This window comes from Anomaloglossus baeobatrachus, chromosome 2 (genome assembly GCF_048569485.1).
Source record: "Anomaloglossus baeobatrachus isolate aAnoBae1 chromosome 2, aAnoBae1.hap1, whole genome shotgun sequence".
Classification (NCBI taxonomy): Eukaryota; Metazoa; Chordata; class Amphibia; order Anura; family Aromobatidae; genus Anomaloglossus; species Anomaloglossus baeobatrachus.
Genome location: NC_134354.1, coordinates 484,740,667 through 484,758,313, shown reverse-complemented (window position 1 = coordinate 484,758,313; position 17,647 = coordinate 484,740,667). Strand labels below are relative to the sequence as shown.

General features: G+C 48.3%; 1 protein-coding gene across 1 annotated transcript in view; it reads left to right on the top strand.

The window, feature by feature from the left end:
* The first annotated feature begins 1,246 nt into the window (after positions 1-1,246).
* LIMS1 (LIM zinc finger domain containing 1) overlaps positions 1,247-17,647 on the top strand; it is a 107,490-nt gene continuing 91,089 nt past the window's right edge. The window contains exon 1 of the mRNA XM_075336443.1: positions 1,247-1,372. Within this exon, the coding sequence (XP_075192558.1) occupies positions 1,344-1,372 (29 nt within the window). The 5' untranslated portion in view covers positions 1,247-1,343. The remainder of the gene's footprint in view (positions 1,373-17,647) is intronic.

The window sequence follows — 17,647 nt, the reverse complement described above, 5'->3', positions numbered from 1 at the left end:
CAGCTCTCTTATAACCCCTGCCCAGTTTGTACATTGCAGTTCATACACATACTGTGTTACATGGAGATCTGCATGAGCCCTTCCAATTACAAGTGGTAATGTGAAGGTAGCCATAATGCTGAGGTGGCCCTCGATGAAACTGAGCGTGACATGCCTGCCATAGGGAGTGATTGGCCCAGCGGTTGAGCACGTTCTGCCTGACGCTCCATCAATTAGTGGGATCCCAGTGGTCAGACCCCCACCATCTGCTAGCTTGTTTTCACTGGAGGACATATTTAACACCTTCACGACCTTGGATGTACTGGTACGCCGAGCCTGCATCTTTCTCCACACATCCGATCAGCCATGTGCCTCTAACAGGCACGGGTGGATCTCTGATCCACCTGCACCTATTAACTAGTTAAACCCCACTGTCAATCTATGATAGCGGGACTTAACAAACGCCAGTGGGGAGGATGTCATTCCCCCCACCACTGGCGACCCCGTGACGTGATCATGGGGTCTTGATGGGTTGTCATGACAGCTGGGGGTCAGCAGATGCCCCCGTCACATAACAAAGTTCCAGTGACTATGGTAAATAAAAAACAATTGTGTAATTGCACTTTTTTTTGCACTTTCACTTGGAAGTTTTTACTGGTTTCCAGTACACTATATGGTAAAACTAATAGTGTCATTCAAAAGTACAACTCGTCCCGCAGAAAACAAGCCCTTATATGGCAACACTGACAGAAAAATAAAGATAGAGCTTTTGGAAGAAGGGGAGGAAAAACACGAAAATGGAAATTCGCCCGGGGGTGAAGGAGTTAATATAATCATGCTTTTCATTTCTTTATTTTAACCATTTCCTGCTCCACTCAAGCAACTTTCTTAAGGTAAAACTACCCAATTGTGTGCCAGCCGAGAGCAGAAGGGCGGGCAGCTCCGGAGGCTGCAGTGCGGGTGTCGGCCGCCATGGCCGGTGACTCGGAGGCACAGCGCTGTGCGGAGACGGATGAGCTAATGGCGCGGAAATGCCTTACATGACATCACCGTTTCAGGCTGGAAACCATCACCCGGGGTTAGTGGGCGTGGCCGCCCGGAGTACCCGGATATAGTAAGAGGCCTGCAGTGATAATAACCTGTGGAGTAAAAGAGGGGCGTGGTCTTCATCTTGCCGTTGCTATGGCGACCCCTCCTCCGCGGGTGATTGGCAGCCCATAGTGGGCGGAGGTGAGTCAGAGCCGGGCGTGGAGCCGCCTGCAGTGGGAGGAGGAGTGCGCGCTCCCGGGACTCTGCCCATCCCGCCCATCTCTGAGGCGCTCTCCGTACCCCATACTCTTCACGGGACCGACCGAGGGGCCCTCATGTTGGCCGTCGTGGGGATGACGAACAGGTACGGGGATGGGCGCCCGTGGAGTGACTTAGTCCGTGTGTGTCCTCTGTCAGTGAGTGGATAGCGGCTCGGGACAGCCTGTGGGCGCCCAGGGCTCATGTGCCCGGTACAGCCGGACTTTGTATGGGGGGATGGCAGCACCGCTGTGTCCTCTGCTGCAGGAGCAGAGCTGGCATCTGTCAGGGCCACACTCCCCCCTGCATGCGGCACAGACCCCTGCCCTCATGCCAACTTCTAAGAGCTCCTGCCATGGAAGCTGCTGAGGGTGCCAAGTGTCTCCTCCTGGGCATCACCTACCTGGGCGAGGGTCTGATCTACTATACTGGAGTAACAGGCTGACCCCACACCCATCTGCCCTGGCATAGTGCAGTGACAGGACTGGCATGGGCGAGGGTCTGAGCTACTATACTGGAGTAACAGGCTGACCCCACACCCAGCTGCCCTGGCATAGTGCAGTGACAGGACTGGCATGGGCGAGGGTCTGAGCTACTATACGGGAGTAACAGGCTGACCCCACACCCAGCTGCCCTGGCATAGTGCAGTGACAGGACTGGCATGGGCGAGGGTCTGAGCTACTATACGGGAGTAACAGGCTGACCCCACACCCAGCTGCCCTGGCATATTGCAGTCACGGGACTGGCATGGGCGAGGGTCTGATCTACTATACTGGAGTAACAGGCTGACCCCACACCCATCTGCCCTGGCATAGTGCAGTGATGGGACTGGCATGGGCGAGGGTCTGATCTACTATACTGGAGTAACAGGCTGACCCCACACCCATCTGCCCTGGCATAATGCAGTGACGGGACTGGTATGGGCGAGGGTCTGATGTACTATACTGGAGTAACAGGCTGACCCCACACCCATCTGCCCTGGCATAGTGCAGTGACGGGACTGGTATGGGTGAGGGTCTGATGTACTATACTGGAGTAACAGGCTGACCCCACACCCATCTGCCCTGGCATAATGCAGTGACGGGACTGGTATGGGCGAGGGTCTGATGTACTATACTGGAGTAACAGGCTGACCCCACACCCAGCTGCCCTGGCATAGTGCAGTGACAGGACTGGTATGGGCGAGGGTCTGATGTACTATACTGGAGTAACAGGCTGACCCCACACCCATCTGCCCTGGCATAGTGCAGTGACGGGACTGGCATGGGCGAGGGTCTGCTCTATACTGGAGTAACAGGCTGACCCCACACCCAGCTGCCCTGGCATAGTGCAGTGACAGGACTGGCATGGGCGAGGGTCTGCTCTATACTGGAGTAACAGGCTGACCCCACACCCAGCTGCCCTGGCATAGTGCAGTGACAGGACTGGCATGGGCGAGGGTCTGCTCTACTATACTGGAGTAACAGGCTGACCCCACACCCATCTGCCCTGGCATAGTGCAGTGAAAGGACTGGCATGGGCGAGGGTCTGATCTACTATACTGGAGTAACAGGCTGACCCCACACCCATCTGCCCTGGCATAGTGCAGTGACAGGAGTGGCATGGGCGAGGGTCTGCTCTATACTGGAGTAACAGGCTGACCCCACACCCATCTGCCCTGGCATAGTGCAGTGACAGGACTGGTATGGGCGAGGCTCTGATATACTATACTGGAGTAACAGGCTGATCCCACACCCATCTGCCCTGGCATAGTGCAGTGACAGGACGGGCATGGGCGAGGGTCTGATCTATACTAGAGTAACAGGCTGACCCCACACCCATCTGCCCTGGCATAGTGCAGTGACGGGACTGGCATGGGCGAGGGTCTGATCTACGATACTAGAGTAACAGACTGACCCCACACCCATCTGCCCTGGCATAGTGCAGTGACAGGACGGGCATGGGCGAGGGTCTGATCTACGATACTAGAGTAACAGACTGACCCCACACCCATCTGCCCTGGCATAGTGCAGTGACAGGACTGGCATGGGCGAGGGTCTGATCTACTATGCTGGAGTAACAGGCTGACCCCAGACCCAGCTGCCCTGGCATAGTGCAGTGACAGGACTGGCATGGGCGAGGGTCTGATCTACTATACTGGAGTAACAGGCTGATCCCACAGCCAGCTGCCCTGGCATAGTGCAGTGACAGGACTGGCATGGGTGAAGCTGCCCACATACGTCAGTCCCGGCAGATGTTGTCCTTCAAGGGCTCTAGCGATCGGTGACCTAATGAATGTGTGGAATGTCCTGGATTCCTGGTAATGGTTACACCATATGTCTGAGGGCATCTGAGGCGGCATACATTCTGCTTGTTGGGACACCCTGCAGCTTGCTCATCCGCCCTTAGGATATGCTGGAGACTAACCCATGAAGTGTTTGTGCCCAGTGTTATCGATGGTCAGCTGGCATAATCGCAGAGAAGATGGCGCTGATCTCGGAGGGTGAGGAATCTGGCATAAAGCTGGAAGCGCTCATTCCAGATCTGACTCCATTTATGTCACCACCCCATGTAACAAGCCCATGAGGCCACATATCCCGGGAATCTGAATGCACCATGAATGGCCAGGCCTGGTTTCCATACTGTGTGGGGGATGCTGCATTTTATGGGAAGACTGTTGCAGATTGGATTATTTCAGCACAAGGCGCTTTTGTTACTGACTTTTGTATTCCTTTTTTCATACATTTTTGAGATGTTCCAATAGGAGGTAATGAAAGCAGCATTGTACGTCCAGACCCGCGTCATTCCTGGTCCTTTCAGAGTAGATGTCTCCAGCCAACAATGTCCTATAGAAAATAATGGCCGTAGCTTCTGCTCCTGCGTGCCAGGGTCCGCTCTCCTGTCAGTTTTAGTAATACTTGTCCACTTTAAGCTTTCCTGAGATCACATCCCCAGAACTGAGCGGTTTCTCCCCCGTCTGGTTAATCTGCTACATATGAGCGATATCCAATGTGCCAGCTTCTGAGTGTCCACCAGAGGGCACGAATGCCTGGAGCCCGGGGGTATGTTTCATGCTCGTCTTCTCCTTGGTGCAATCATTTAGGATTGTTATTTCTGCGGTCATCGTCAGGCCTGGTTCACACTATCATACACTGGGAGCAGATTTGTCGGTCTATTGCGCTGGCCAGGGACTTGGACTTCCTCGTTTTGCAATTTTTGTTCACCTTTTACATTGAAAGGTAGAAAATTTTGCAGCCGTAATTTACATCCGCAGCAACAGTCAGTTTCCGGTGCTGGTAATATCTCATCCACCATGCTGGTACTGTAGAAGGCAGTGTATTCTTCACCCTCTGTCACTATCTTCCCTGTGTGCTCATGCCCTACGACTATGGACAGACACATGTATTTTCCGTCAGCGTGTAATATATGTGCGCACAATGCACGTCAGCCTGTGTCCATGTGCACAAGCCAACGTCCGCATGGTACAGCCACTGTGCGGACAAGCACACAGAACTAATTACATAATGTTAGCCCACACATCAGACTAATGCCGGCTGAAGCCCCCAATATCCATGAGTTTGGCCGATGGGCTAATGTGTATTGGGTCGACTGATGGCCTTGATTTTGGACTGCCGACCTCATTGTGATCCCGGAGATGAACTGCAGGTCATTGTGTCATTTGGCGACTTTCTTGTAAAGCGCAAATGAGTGATCGGCTAAACGCGTGCCTAAATATGGGAGAGTCATCTGATGTGGCTGCCAGCCCGCAGCATCGTTCAGCCATCTGTGTATGGCCGGCATGAGCTGTAGGGTGGCTTCACAAAGAATCGTTTTGGTAGGGAATGTTTTTTTTTTTTGCTGATTATTTGAAGTGTTTTTTGAGTTTTAAGTTACAGGCTGTAAAAATGCATTCCTGCCAGGTATTTTTTTTGCAAAAGACAGCATGTACTAAAGTTTTTGGTATTTTTTTTTTTTTTCCCTTGCCTTTTCATGATTATTTTCCCTATAAAAGATATTTTTTTTTTTTTTAAAAGCTGGGATACTTAAAGGGAACCTGTCAGGTGCAATATCCCTGCAGAACCACGGGCAGTTCTGGGTGTATACTGCTAATCGCTGCCTAACCGTCCCTGTATACACTAGCATAGATAAAGAGATCTTTAGAAAAAGTATTTCTAAAGATCACATATTATATGCTAATGAGCGCGGGGACTAGTCCCGAGGGCATCTGTTTCCTTAGCTAGTCGGCCCATGTAGCACGTCCCTATGGGCATACTAACATGCTGATGAATGCGCAGCGACACCGCACATACCTCACTGTTCATGGTGGCCGACAGAGGATGGATGCGCTCTCACATGATCCGAAGTACCTGGGGAAAAAAAAAAAAATACAACACGTGCCCATACTTTAGATGGCAGACTGCTTTCACCCGCCTGGCATCTCCCCCCCGACTCCTCGCACACATGTAATCTTGGCCAAGTTCTGATGTCTTGTCTAGAGGAGACACTTCTGGTGGCATCATATCATGTGGGGGAAGAAAACGACCCAGTCTTATAATTCCACATGCCTCATCTGCCAGAGGACAGTCCGAGGCTACCAAGCACATTAGTCGTCTGTTAGCTGGGGCAGACCTTACTGTGTGTACAGGGGACGATCTTGTGTTGAAAATGCAGTGGTCTCTACAGGCAGGCTGTCCTAGGATAGGAAGAGCTGAACAGAATGTACAGCGCTGTGCGAATAGATTCAGTATGTGTCATTCATTGAAATGTTGCTCTACGACTTGAAACGCGTCAGTATTTCCTATGCTACGATCTTAATGCAGTCCCAATGTATCATTTTCACTTTTAATTCACTGTGGTGGATTGAAAACCTTTTCTCACCATTTAAATGTATTAATTCTCAGCTCTTCAGTCCTAATGGGTGACTGGCAGCCTTACTGGTGTAAGTGTGTACTCAAATGGCGGTCAGTCACTGATAGGACCGCCCACTGGACTACTCAGCCTAAAATGAGCAGAGAGTTAAATGCATGGAGCTCAAGGTACAGTCATTTCTCACATACAGTGCTGTATGCTAAACTGCTGCTGCTTTATAACTGTTCACTTTTAGCTTTTTTTTTGCTTTCTACCTGCACAAACAATGCAGCTGTGGTGGGTTTTTGTGTGTTTTATGTATTTTTTTTCTACTGATCTATTTCTAAATGGTGGAAAGACTACAGCAAAAATGCTAAAAGAATTGAGATGCAGCATGTAAAAAAAAAATGCATTGGTGGTCAAGGTCAAAAACACAAGAAATCTCATTTTGTGGTCAGTGCTGCATTTTCCGCACACAACAACCTCTACATGTGAAAAAGGCCTACCTAATATGCTGCCTCTGGACTGCAATGCAACGTTTAGGCTATGTGCACACGTTGCGTCCTGTCCCTGCAGACTTTCTGCAGCGATTTGAACAGCACACGTGCGCTTCAAATCGCTGCAGAAACAGTGCATAATGAAAAGCTGATTTCATGCGCTCTGGATGCAGCCTCTCCCATAGACAGAGCGGGGGCTGCATCCAAAGCGCATGAAAGAAGTAACATGTTGCTTTTTAGAACGCAGCGATTCAGCAGTAGCCGAAGCGCTGCGTTCTTATACGCCACGTGGGCATGGAATAGGCACAATCTTCATAGATTGTGCAGGGGACGCAGGACGCATGCAGTTGCGCAGCAGTGCAGAACGCAGCGTAACTGCATGAAAATGCGCTACGTGGGCACATAGCCTTAGGGCTAGATCTGCACAGCCGCGCCAGTCTACCAGTTACATCAGAAGTCAGCAACGATGGAGACGGTTGTATGTTAAGCCAGAATCCTGGTGGAGACTGATGAATTGTGGCCGTGGCTTCTGACCATTGCGGGGTGGGGGTTGTTAGCAATTTTATGTAGCCAGATGTTACTTTATAATTTGTAGTGCTTATAGGTCGATCTTCAAAAAACTGTGTTCTCTAGATTTTTGGGTTTTTTTTTCCCCTCTGGCACTTTCCCATAGGCTTCTATATAGAAACAGAGGGGCATGGCAGCTATAAGTCCCCTTACTTTACTGGCAGCCAGACTGGCTTGCAGAGTCTACTTAAGGAGAATAGTGTTCTCCCGTGGTCTCCACAAAACTTCTCATGAGCCAGATCAGACACCCCATACTTTGCACTGACGAGGGGCAAACACCCCGAAACACCGTGTCTGGAAATTGGGATTCTGATCTGGCTTATATATCCTAGGTCATATGCAAAGGATTGTTAGAAATCCACGTGACTTTTAGGATGCTACTTCCAATAGGTGGCGCTGCGCTAGAGTTTGTCTCCTGTCCTGGAGAGACAATTTGAATATACGGTAGACATTGAAAACTGTCTGAGAAATGGTTGACGACATTAAAAATTCTTCGTTTCGAAGAGATATCCCCTCTTCTTCCTCAGGAAAATCCACCCATAAAAGATTTTCGGTATTTATCGGTGGATTTTCCTGAGAAAGATGAGGAGATATCTCTTGGAAACGCGTAGAATAAACCATCCCCATTGCTTTTATTATTTGGAGTGATTCTTTGTACAGCAGCGCGAAGTACACCACAATTATCCTGGTTTTTGTTTCTGCCTTTGGCACGTGGGATCGGCTGCAGCGGTTATGTCTTTATACTGGTAGTGAGTCTCATAACCATTCCAGGTGAGCCGTTTTCCTATTAAAAAGTCACCATATTTTACACTGGTAAGACCCTATTGTGCTCCTTATATCCACAGCTTGTTTCCTGACATAATAAATGATCTTTATTTCTATAGCGCCAACATATTCCGCAGCGCTTTACAATTCAGGAGGATCATATACATTTGACATGACGTTTTTTTACACATTTATTATGCATTGATTACCGTATATAGTGCCATCATATTATGCAGCACTTTACAGATGTGATCACCACTGTCCCCATTGGGGCTCACAATCTACATTCCCTATCAGTACGTCTTGGGAGTGTGGGAGGAAGCCCAGACAAGCACAGGGAGAACATACAGACTCCTTACAGATGTTGTCTTTGGTGGGATGTGAACCCAGGACCCCAGCGCTACAGAGCAACAATGCTAACCACTGAGCCGCTGTATATGGCGTAAACTTAGCACTGAGCCACCTTATATGGTGTAAAGTTACAACGGAGCCACAGTCATGAAGCCAAAATGGCATCTGTATAGTTGTGAAATGAGCGTCGAGGTGTTTGTAGGATGAGGCCCTCTATGTCTAGGAGCTAATAGACGGGGCTCCGCTTTCCTTTCAGCGCAGGGTAAGCTTTTTCTCGTCAAGCAGTGCCCACGATAAAGTGCTGGCACAATCTCGCAGAGCGACGGCTCATTAGCTGTAATAGATGACTCCTTCCAGCAGATGTTTTCAGGGAGTGTTTCATTGACTCCAGTCCAATGCTCAAATGGCTTGGCTCCGGTTCCAGGAGAGCGGAATACTTACTGTAGATGGAAATGGCTTTCTAAGACTGTATTTGCATATGACTTTTTTTTTTATTTTGTGCAAACAGCAATGAAAAACCACAGCAGATTCAGGCCCGCAGCGAAATCCTCTTTGGAAGTGATGTGGATTGTGTTCAGTTTTCATTGTTTTCTTTGATTCCTCATCCTCTGTGCAATCTGCAGCGTAAAATGAAGCGCAGTTTTTGCTGCAATTTTAGTTTTTCTGAAGTGATTTGGTAAAAACGTATCCACTTTGCTATGTCTGAGTTCCCATCTCCTGTAATCATTAATTATACAGTGGATCCTGCAGAGATCTGTGGCAATATAATTTGTCAGATCCATTTTTTTTAACATGGGAGTCTGTGGAGAACGGATCCATTAACAGATTGCTATTTATCTTCCTTTTCAGTTTCAAGCCATAGGCTGAGAGGTACCGTACATCTGGGTTGTGGCTCTGGCCCTTCGGGATAGGTGCATTTGCACGTCCCCTAAGTGCTTCCAGGAGACCTGTGCGGCGTGCGCAGGCTGTGGACCTGGCAGCATGGACCACGGATGGAGCAGCCACCACTGAGCTCCCGGGAGGGTGAGTGTGCTGCCCTCAGTGCTGTGGGAGGGGACTACACGGGGGACACCGGTGGTGGCGTTACACTTAGTAGTTTCTTGCATCACCGCCCCCTGAGGATGTCCTGGATGATGGAACCTGTGGGCGAGGTGAGTGCCGCTTTGGCACTCTAATATCTACGCCATTACGTCTGAAAGAAGAAATCAAGTGGCAGAGATAGAAGCAGTGATTGACAACAGCACTGTACCTTGATGATTTGTTTGAGGGCCGTGCTAGAAGCTGTGGGGGGAGCGCTGTTGTCAATCACTGCATCTATCTCTGACGTCTGACTGACGTCTTCTTGCACAGAAGTAATGGCGCAGATAGAAGCAGAGTGCCAGTGCTGCACTCACCTCGCTTACAGCGTCCATCACCCAGGATACAGGATGTCTTCAGAAAGTGACGATGCAAGAAACTAGTTAGTAAATGCAGCACAGCCCCGTGGTGACATCTTGAACCAGGAGGAGCAATGTCAACAGCAAGGAGTGAGTGCAGCTCCAGCCTCCTGTGATGTTACATTCCAGGAGGGGAGATAGATGCAGCGGGGAGTGAGTGCAGCTCCAGCCTCCTGTGATGTTACATTCCAGGAGGGGAGATAGATGCAGCGGGGAGTGAGTAAAGCTCCAGCCTCCTGTGATGTTACATTTCAGGAGGGGCGATAGATGCAGCGGGGAGTGAGTGCAGCTCCAGCCTCCTGTGATGTTACATTTCAGGAGGGGCGATAGATGCAGCGGGGAGTGAGTGCAGCTCCAGCCTTTCGTGATGTCACATTTGAGACTACTCTCTAACAAAACATCACAAGAAGGGCAGTAAAAAAAAATAATTTACGGATTAGATAAATAGAAAGTGTGGGTATAATAAAGATAGATCATTACAAAAGTGGTTAGAGTATAAAGGGTGCTGGACCACCCCTTTAACCTATGTCCACACTTGGGCTACATTCCCACTATCCGTGACCAGTGAGTTTTTGGAGCTGCAGCATTTCTGCACGATCTCTATGCTTTTTAAGTGCTTTTTTTTGTGCTTGATGTGTCATTATTTTAAATAAAGCTTTGTTTTTTAAACTTCTGGTATTGACCTCATTAGGTGCAAATTACATGTGTTTTTGATGCGTTTTTGATCCACCACGTAAACGCACCAAAAACTATTGTTTTTTTTTTTTTTGTTTTTTTTTTTTGTTGTGTTTTTTTGTTGTTTTTTTTTTAACAGCAGAATTTCTGCATCTAATGCCAGTGTATGGGGGAATTCTGCCCAGTAAACTCTGCGTAAGAGAAATTGACACGCTGTGGATTGGGAACGCACCGCAGGTCAGATTACACTGGGTAAGGAAAGCCCAGTGAGCAGATTTCTATAAATCCCATCCACTTTGCTTGCTTTTTTGATACAGTGAAAATACGCAGCAAGTTAATGCTCGTCATGGGCACATACCCGTAATGTTTTTCCGGTGATATTTTTTTTTTTCTACAGCCAAAACTTGCACTTTTACAGTAAATGTTACATTTTTTTTATTTTTTGCGGATAACGTGTGATTAGTCTAGCGTGCATGTTTGGTAAAGTTAGTTTTATCTTCCGAATAACCCAGCAAAAACCTGTTAGCTGCGTCTTTTGCAATGTTTTTGCACTCATTGCTTTCTATGGGTGAAAAAATGCTGCAAATAGAATGGAAATGTGTCAGATTCCGCATTCAGTCAGGGGGAAAAGCCAAGCGTGTGCATGAGATTTCTGAAATCTCCTAGCTTTTACTGGTATTGTAGAATGCAGCTTCTTTTCTGCATAAAACACGGTGTGTGTGAACATAGCCTTACTGATCTGTACACAACAGGACCACAATATAGCGGAGTGCACGAGGCTGAAGCGTATGATACAGCGTCACACGTGCTATTATCTCATCGGCCATGTTGGACACTTGGAGTTCTTATGTCTTTGGATCGCTCCCCCTCTACATGGAGACTATTCCGGTCATTAGCACACAGCGGATCCTGAGCTGTTTTCTGCTCTTTTTCAAGGGCGTCCAGTGATCTCAGGAATAGAAATCAATATTATTTTTTTCTTACAAGTTCAATAAAAAGATGAAAGAAATGACTGAATTATTAATACACAGATGGGAGCTTTTCTGCAGTTAATGTGCTGACGGCCTCAATGGTTATTGAACGCTATCCGATTGGGAAGTATTTGTAAGGCAGCATAGGGCTCATTCAGACATGCGTGTGTCGCGCCCAGGGATATAGGGTACTCAGTCTCGAGCGGTGTCTATCTTGGGAATGTCACGATGGTGGTCATCGCCCGGTTCTGTGCCCTGGGCCCTTTTTGTAATGGGGACATTTACAGGGGATTAGATTAGTGTTCATACGTGACGCACGTGTGGTGTTGCGGCTATGTAGATGGAGCCGCCACTACAAAATGTCACTACTGGCGCTAGTGTAAATTGCAGCTTGAATGTTAGGGCATGTGCCCACGGGAGCTTGTTTCTGCGGATTTTGCCGCAGAAAACCTGCGGACTTTTCTGGATTTTCCAGATAAATCCGCAGGTTTTAGCATGTACAGACACTCCCCATTTTATCCTATGGGACATGGGGAGTGTCTGTGTCCATGCTGCGGAAAGTGCGGCTGCGGAACATGGTGCGGATGTCCCGCAGCCGCACGTAACTGCATGTCAATTATTCATACGGAAATACCTGCGGAAATCCCGGCTCTCTGCTATGGAGATAGAGGCTGGGACGTCCGCAGGTAATTCGCATGAAAGTCCGCAGGTTTACCGCAGCTATACTACTGGAATCCCGCAGCTAAAAATAGCTGCGGATGCCGACGGGAAGCTGCGGGAAACATGCGCTCGTACCTGCGGATACATCCACAGCTACAAACTCCCGTGGGCACATAGCCTAAGGCCCTCTGCAAGCAGGGCTAGGCCCCAGAGGATGGGTGATGTGACGGGCGTCGGAAGAAGGTAGTCCACACAGTAGCTTAGTGCAACTGGTCTTTACTCACTGCTTGGTGGTAACAGGTTACCCGAGGCCGGCTGGTTTCACCTCCAGGCCCCCTTCTTTCCAGTGCCAGTCTGGTTCTCTCGTAGCTTCTTCCCCCTGCACCTGTCTCTGGTTAATGGGTCCCCGTGGCATAGAGGAACTGGGGGTTTCCGTCTGGTGGTTTGTCCACTTCTGTCCGTCTGATGGTAGCGTGAACCCTGTGGTGTTGGAGTCTCTAGTCCTGTCCCCGGTTCTCCCTTTGCTACTGAGCCTTCGAATTCTTAGGGTCAGTGAGGTCCTTGCTGGTCCCCTCACTGTGCAGGTGTTAACAGGCCTGCTTGCAGCTTCTACCTGTCCTAGGGTCCTGTACCTCGTTGGTGCGTAGTTTTGGGAGTACTCCACCAGCAACTACCCTCCTGGGCACCAGGTTGCTGTCAACCCAAGATCAGTCCATCTCTCCACCTTCACACCTCAACTCTCTAAGACCAACTAACTCTCCGTCCTCAGTCAGGCCCCTCCCAACTGGCCAACTACTGGACTGGACTGTCTCCACCTCTAGGCGGCCATCCATTGGTCCGACCCTAGCCTTGTACCATTCTATGGGGGATTGTTGGGGAAAACTGGGATTACCTGGAGTGTTTGTGTGTGACCGGACTGGTCTTCGAGGTCCCTAGGGGGTAGGCCCTGCATCCTAGTGTGGATACAGAACCTTGTAGCTCCCTGATGGCTTCAGGGGCGCTACACGTCAGTTTATCGGAAGTAAATCCACGGAGCATTGTTCGGTGTTTGATCAGGTTTTACCATCCATATCTCACATATGAAAAAAAATAAATAAATAAGAATGCTTCTCCTATACACATAATGTTAGTGACTGTCTGCACATAGATGCCATCAGTTTGATATCCGTGACTTTCACAGACTCGTATGGCTGATTTTGATTTGTGGCTGAATAACAGACATGTCAACTTGATTTTTTGCAGACCACTTGGGCATGGATATCCATGAAAACCACTGATGGATCACAGACATGCTTCTCAGACGTCTGGAAAAGACCTTATTCAGCTCCTTATGTTATTAAAGCGACTTTAATGTCTACAGACACATGCACACGTGGACAATGCTGGCTTTTATACAGTACAGCTAAAAAAGTGTGCACAGGAATATACTCTAAAAATGTACATAATTCAAAATCTATAGGCATAAAAAGCTGGCATGTACAGGTGGCACCGCGGGCAGCAGCCTGGGCTATAGCCCTCTATGCTGCGTGCAGACAGTACCAGAGAATGGGAATCCAACAGATCTGTTCTGGATGGTTTCTGTGGCAAGTGCCACATAGCTATAGTCTTCTGCTGACTCCAGAGTGAAAGCTGCCAACTAAAGCTGGGGTTGTGGTTGGCAGTGAGTCATCCAGACAGTCATGTACGTCCAGGGGTTTAGGAAGGAGCACACATGGCAGGATTGCTTACATTCTGGTCTTGATGATTAAGCTGTGCATGTGGCAATCCAGTTGTGTATGTAGGTATAAATCCAGGAAGCTGGGACCACATCTGGATGTGGTGCACTGGGCTTTCCGGAAAAGCAGCACCGCCCTTAACGTGATTGTTACTGACCACACAGTTTTCTAAATCAAACTGCAGGGTTACCATCCAAATTCTACTAGCCATCATCAAGCTATTCTATGACTCTTCCCACTGTGGACGGCCGTGGTTTTAGGTGCCAGCAGACGGCCACTCCGTGTTTTCTTACATTCACAGCGTAGTGTTTATAGGGGTTGTCTGAGACTTTCACGCTGCAATAATGAATAAACTGTTGCTTTATTAAATTTATTCTTTCATAGGTCTACACGTTTCAGGGATCAAAGTCCCCTTCTTCAGGACTAAGGAAGAAATCAACAAGTCTTTTGTTCCGAAGAAGGGGACTTTGGTCCCTGAAACGCATAGACCTATGAAATAAAGAAAAAATTGTTATAGTGCCTTCTGTGAAGCTTTAGTGGTCTCCATGCTCAAGAGAATGAAGGTAGTGCTTGATGACCACACAAAATTTTGACACTTTGAGCACAATGTGGCCATCGTCACTTAGGTGTGTACTCACTTTTGTTGCCAGCGGTATAGAGATTAATGGCTCTGTGGTGAGTGTAGAGGGCACACTAAATTTACACTTATACAAGACATACACTGACTACTTTACATTGTACCAAAGTGTCATATCTTCAGTGTCGTCCCATGAAAAGATTTGAGGGGTGTACTCACTTTTAGGATATACTGTAAATATTACAAAATTCTGAACAGGTTAAATATGGACATCTCTAAGGCTGTTATTTGTCTGTGAATTTCCATTGCAACCATCAGGACCACACAATCATGATATCAGGGGATCGATGGGGTTGAAAAGGGAGACCCCACAGTCTAACCATCCTAAATGCTATTGTTACTATTGACAGCAGCATCTAAGTGGTTAAGTGGCCATGGTCAGTGTCAACACTGATCGTGCGTGATACAGCAGTGTGTCAGCTATAATGTACATCTGACAGCTGCTGCGTTTTCAACCATCGGGGAAGCTTTTCACTTATATCTCAGGTCAGTAAAAAGAGATATTGGTGGTCACGAAGGGGTTAATAAGTTTATGCTGTGGATGGGCCAAAGGCTGCCCCGCACAGTACAAACACAGCCAGACAGTGCCAGGACTTGGGAGAAGCCAAATGCAGCAGCCTTTACTATTTCATCAGAGCAGATGTCCACTCTGGTAGAATATTGTTGAGCTGTAGCCAATCAGTGGCCACTGATTGGCCGCAGCGGTTACACAGCAACTTACTGAGAATAGTCGTGCCTAGATCATTGCAACTGTGCTGCCGCAAGAGGCGAGTATACTTTATTTTTATGGTGCACTGAATTTAGTTGGGGAATTCTCAGCTTTGGCTCTTGCACACTACGATATCGCAGCTGCGATGTCGGTGGGGTAAAATCGAAGGTGTCGCACATCCGGAGTCGCAGTCGATATCGTAGTGTGCAAATCCTTTTTGATACGATTAACGAGCGCAAAAGCGTCGTTATCGTATCATCGGTGTAGCGTCCGACATTTCCATAATGCCGGTGCAGCGACAGGTACGATGTTGTTCCTGCGGCAGCGCACATCGCTGTGTGTGAAGCCGCAGGAGCGAGGAACTTCTCCTTACCTGCGTCCCGGCTGCAATGTGGGAGGAAGGAGGTGGGCAGGATGTTTACATCTTGCTCATCTCCGCCCCTCCGCTGCTATTGGCCACCTGCCGTATGACATCGCTGTGACGTCGCACGACCCACCCCCTTAGGAAGGAGGCGGGTCGCCGCCCAGAGCGACGTCCCAGGGCAGGTGAGTGCATGTGAAGCTGGCGTAGCAATAATGTTCGCTACGCCAGCAATCACAAGATATCGCTGCTGCGACGGGGGCGGGGACTATCGCGCTCGACATCGCAACATCGACTTGCGATGTCGCAGCGTGCAAAGTACCCCTTAGGCTATGTGCTCACGTAGAAAGTGTCCTGCGGATATATCCAGGAGCTCCCAGAAAACCGCAGCACAACTTTGTTTGTTTCCATGCTGCGGTTGTATTGCGGAATGTCCTGCGGATATGCTGCGGTCATTCTGCATTAAGGATACAGTACCATGGCTTCGGTACTGCATCCTCAATGCAGAACAAGTGCTGAGTGATGGGGAGTTCATACTTTCCTCCATCACGCAGCATGTCACTTTCCGGCCGTGTCTGTCTGCACATTGCCGGAGAAGGTGGGCGGGCCTGAACTAGCTCCGGCTGTCACATGACCGTAGCTCGTGCAGGCCCCGCCCCCCTCCTCCTTCCCGCTCCTGGCTCCACCGCGCTTCTCTGTACCGGAGGAAGGAAGTAACTCCGGTGTCTGCTATCAAGGCAGGTAAGTATATGATCACGTGGAAAAATCTGCAGGAATAATTGACATGCTGCAGATTTTTCCGCAGGTAAATCCGCATTATTTCCGCTGCGGAAAAAAACGCAGCATGGGCACAGCACTTCCAAAATGCCATAGAAATGGATGGGGACTCGCTGCACTGCGGATTTTTGAGAACTCTACGTAGTTTCCGCAAAAAATCGCAGCAAATTTTTCTGCAGCGTGGGCACATAGCCTTAGGGGCCATATTCACACACTGCATCTTTTTTTGACCACAGAGATGCAGCGTTTTTGGCTCCAAAAAACGCACCTGTGGCAAACACTCATCCAAAAATGCTTGCATTTTTACCACTTTTTACCATTTTGCCCAATGCGTTTTTTACGTCAAATCTATTGAGTGGAAGGACTCAAACGCAAAAAGAATTGACATTCTGCATTTTTTTAAAGATGCAGCTAAAAAAATAGTGTGGACAGCAAAATAGAAATCTCATAGACTTTGGGGGAAGGGAATGCATCCTTTTGGGTGCATCTTTGTGACCTCAAAAACACTGTAAAACATGCAGTGTGTGAACATAGCCTTATTCTATACGTAGGAACACTGCCCATTTTGCCTCCCAACGGTCCTTCTATACACAGGAACACTGCACATTCTGCCTTACAACGGTTTTTCTACACGCAGGAACACTGCTTCGTTGTGAATACATTTTCCAGTTCGGGGCTCCCTCTTGTGGTCAGTGTTGGCGGTGCTGCTGATTTGTGGAATGAAAGCCACACACCTGTGGAGGACTGGCAATCAGGCCTCTCAGATTGGGCTATATAGCTGAGTAGTTTTCTACTGTTACTTGCCCGGTGCTCAATGGATATCCTGTGTGTTAAGGACATTCTGAATCCTGCCCTGCTCTCTACCAGAACTCCTCTCAGATAAGTTGGTCTTGTACTTCTTATTGTTTCCACTTTCTTGTTGTTTTTTCTGTTTTGACACTAATGCTTGATTCCTATTTTGTCTGTGTGGAGTTCCTGGTGGAATTGGATCATTCCCTGCTGGGAGTGTCTGTATACCTAGCTCCATGATTCTGCAATGTATTGTGTTTTGTCATGCCTGGTATTAATTCAGTCCCTCATCTGTATTAGTGTTTTAGATTCCAGTAACAGAGTGCTGATTAGTGGAGGAGAGGCCGTTTGGTCTCTTTTTCATATCAGATGTGCTGGTATTTTTTTAGGGGTTTTACGGCTACAGACAATACTCCTTCCTATCCTTTCCTATAAAGATAGTTTGGGCCTCATCTTTGCTGAAATCTGGCTTTTTATTGTGTTTTTCTATATTACCATAGCCTTTACATGTGGGGGGCTATCTATCGATCTTTGGGGACTGCTCCGAGGCAGATTAGCTTTCTTATATCTCTATCTGTGAGAATATTTAGTCCTCTGGCTTTCTCGAGACGACTAGGTCATCGTCGGCTCGTCCCACGGCTACT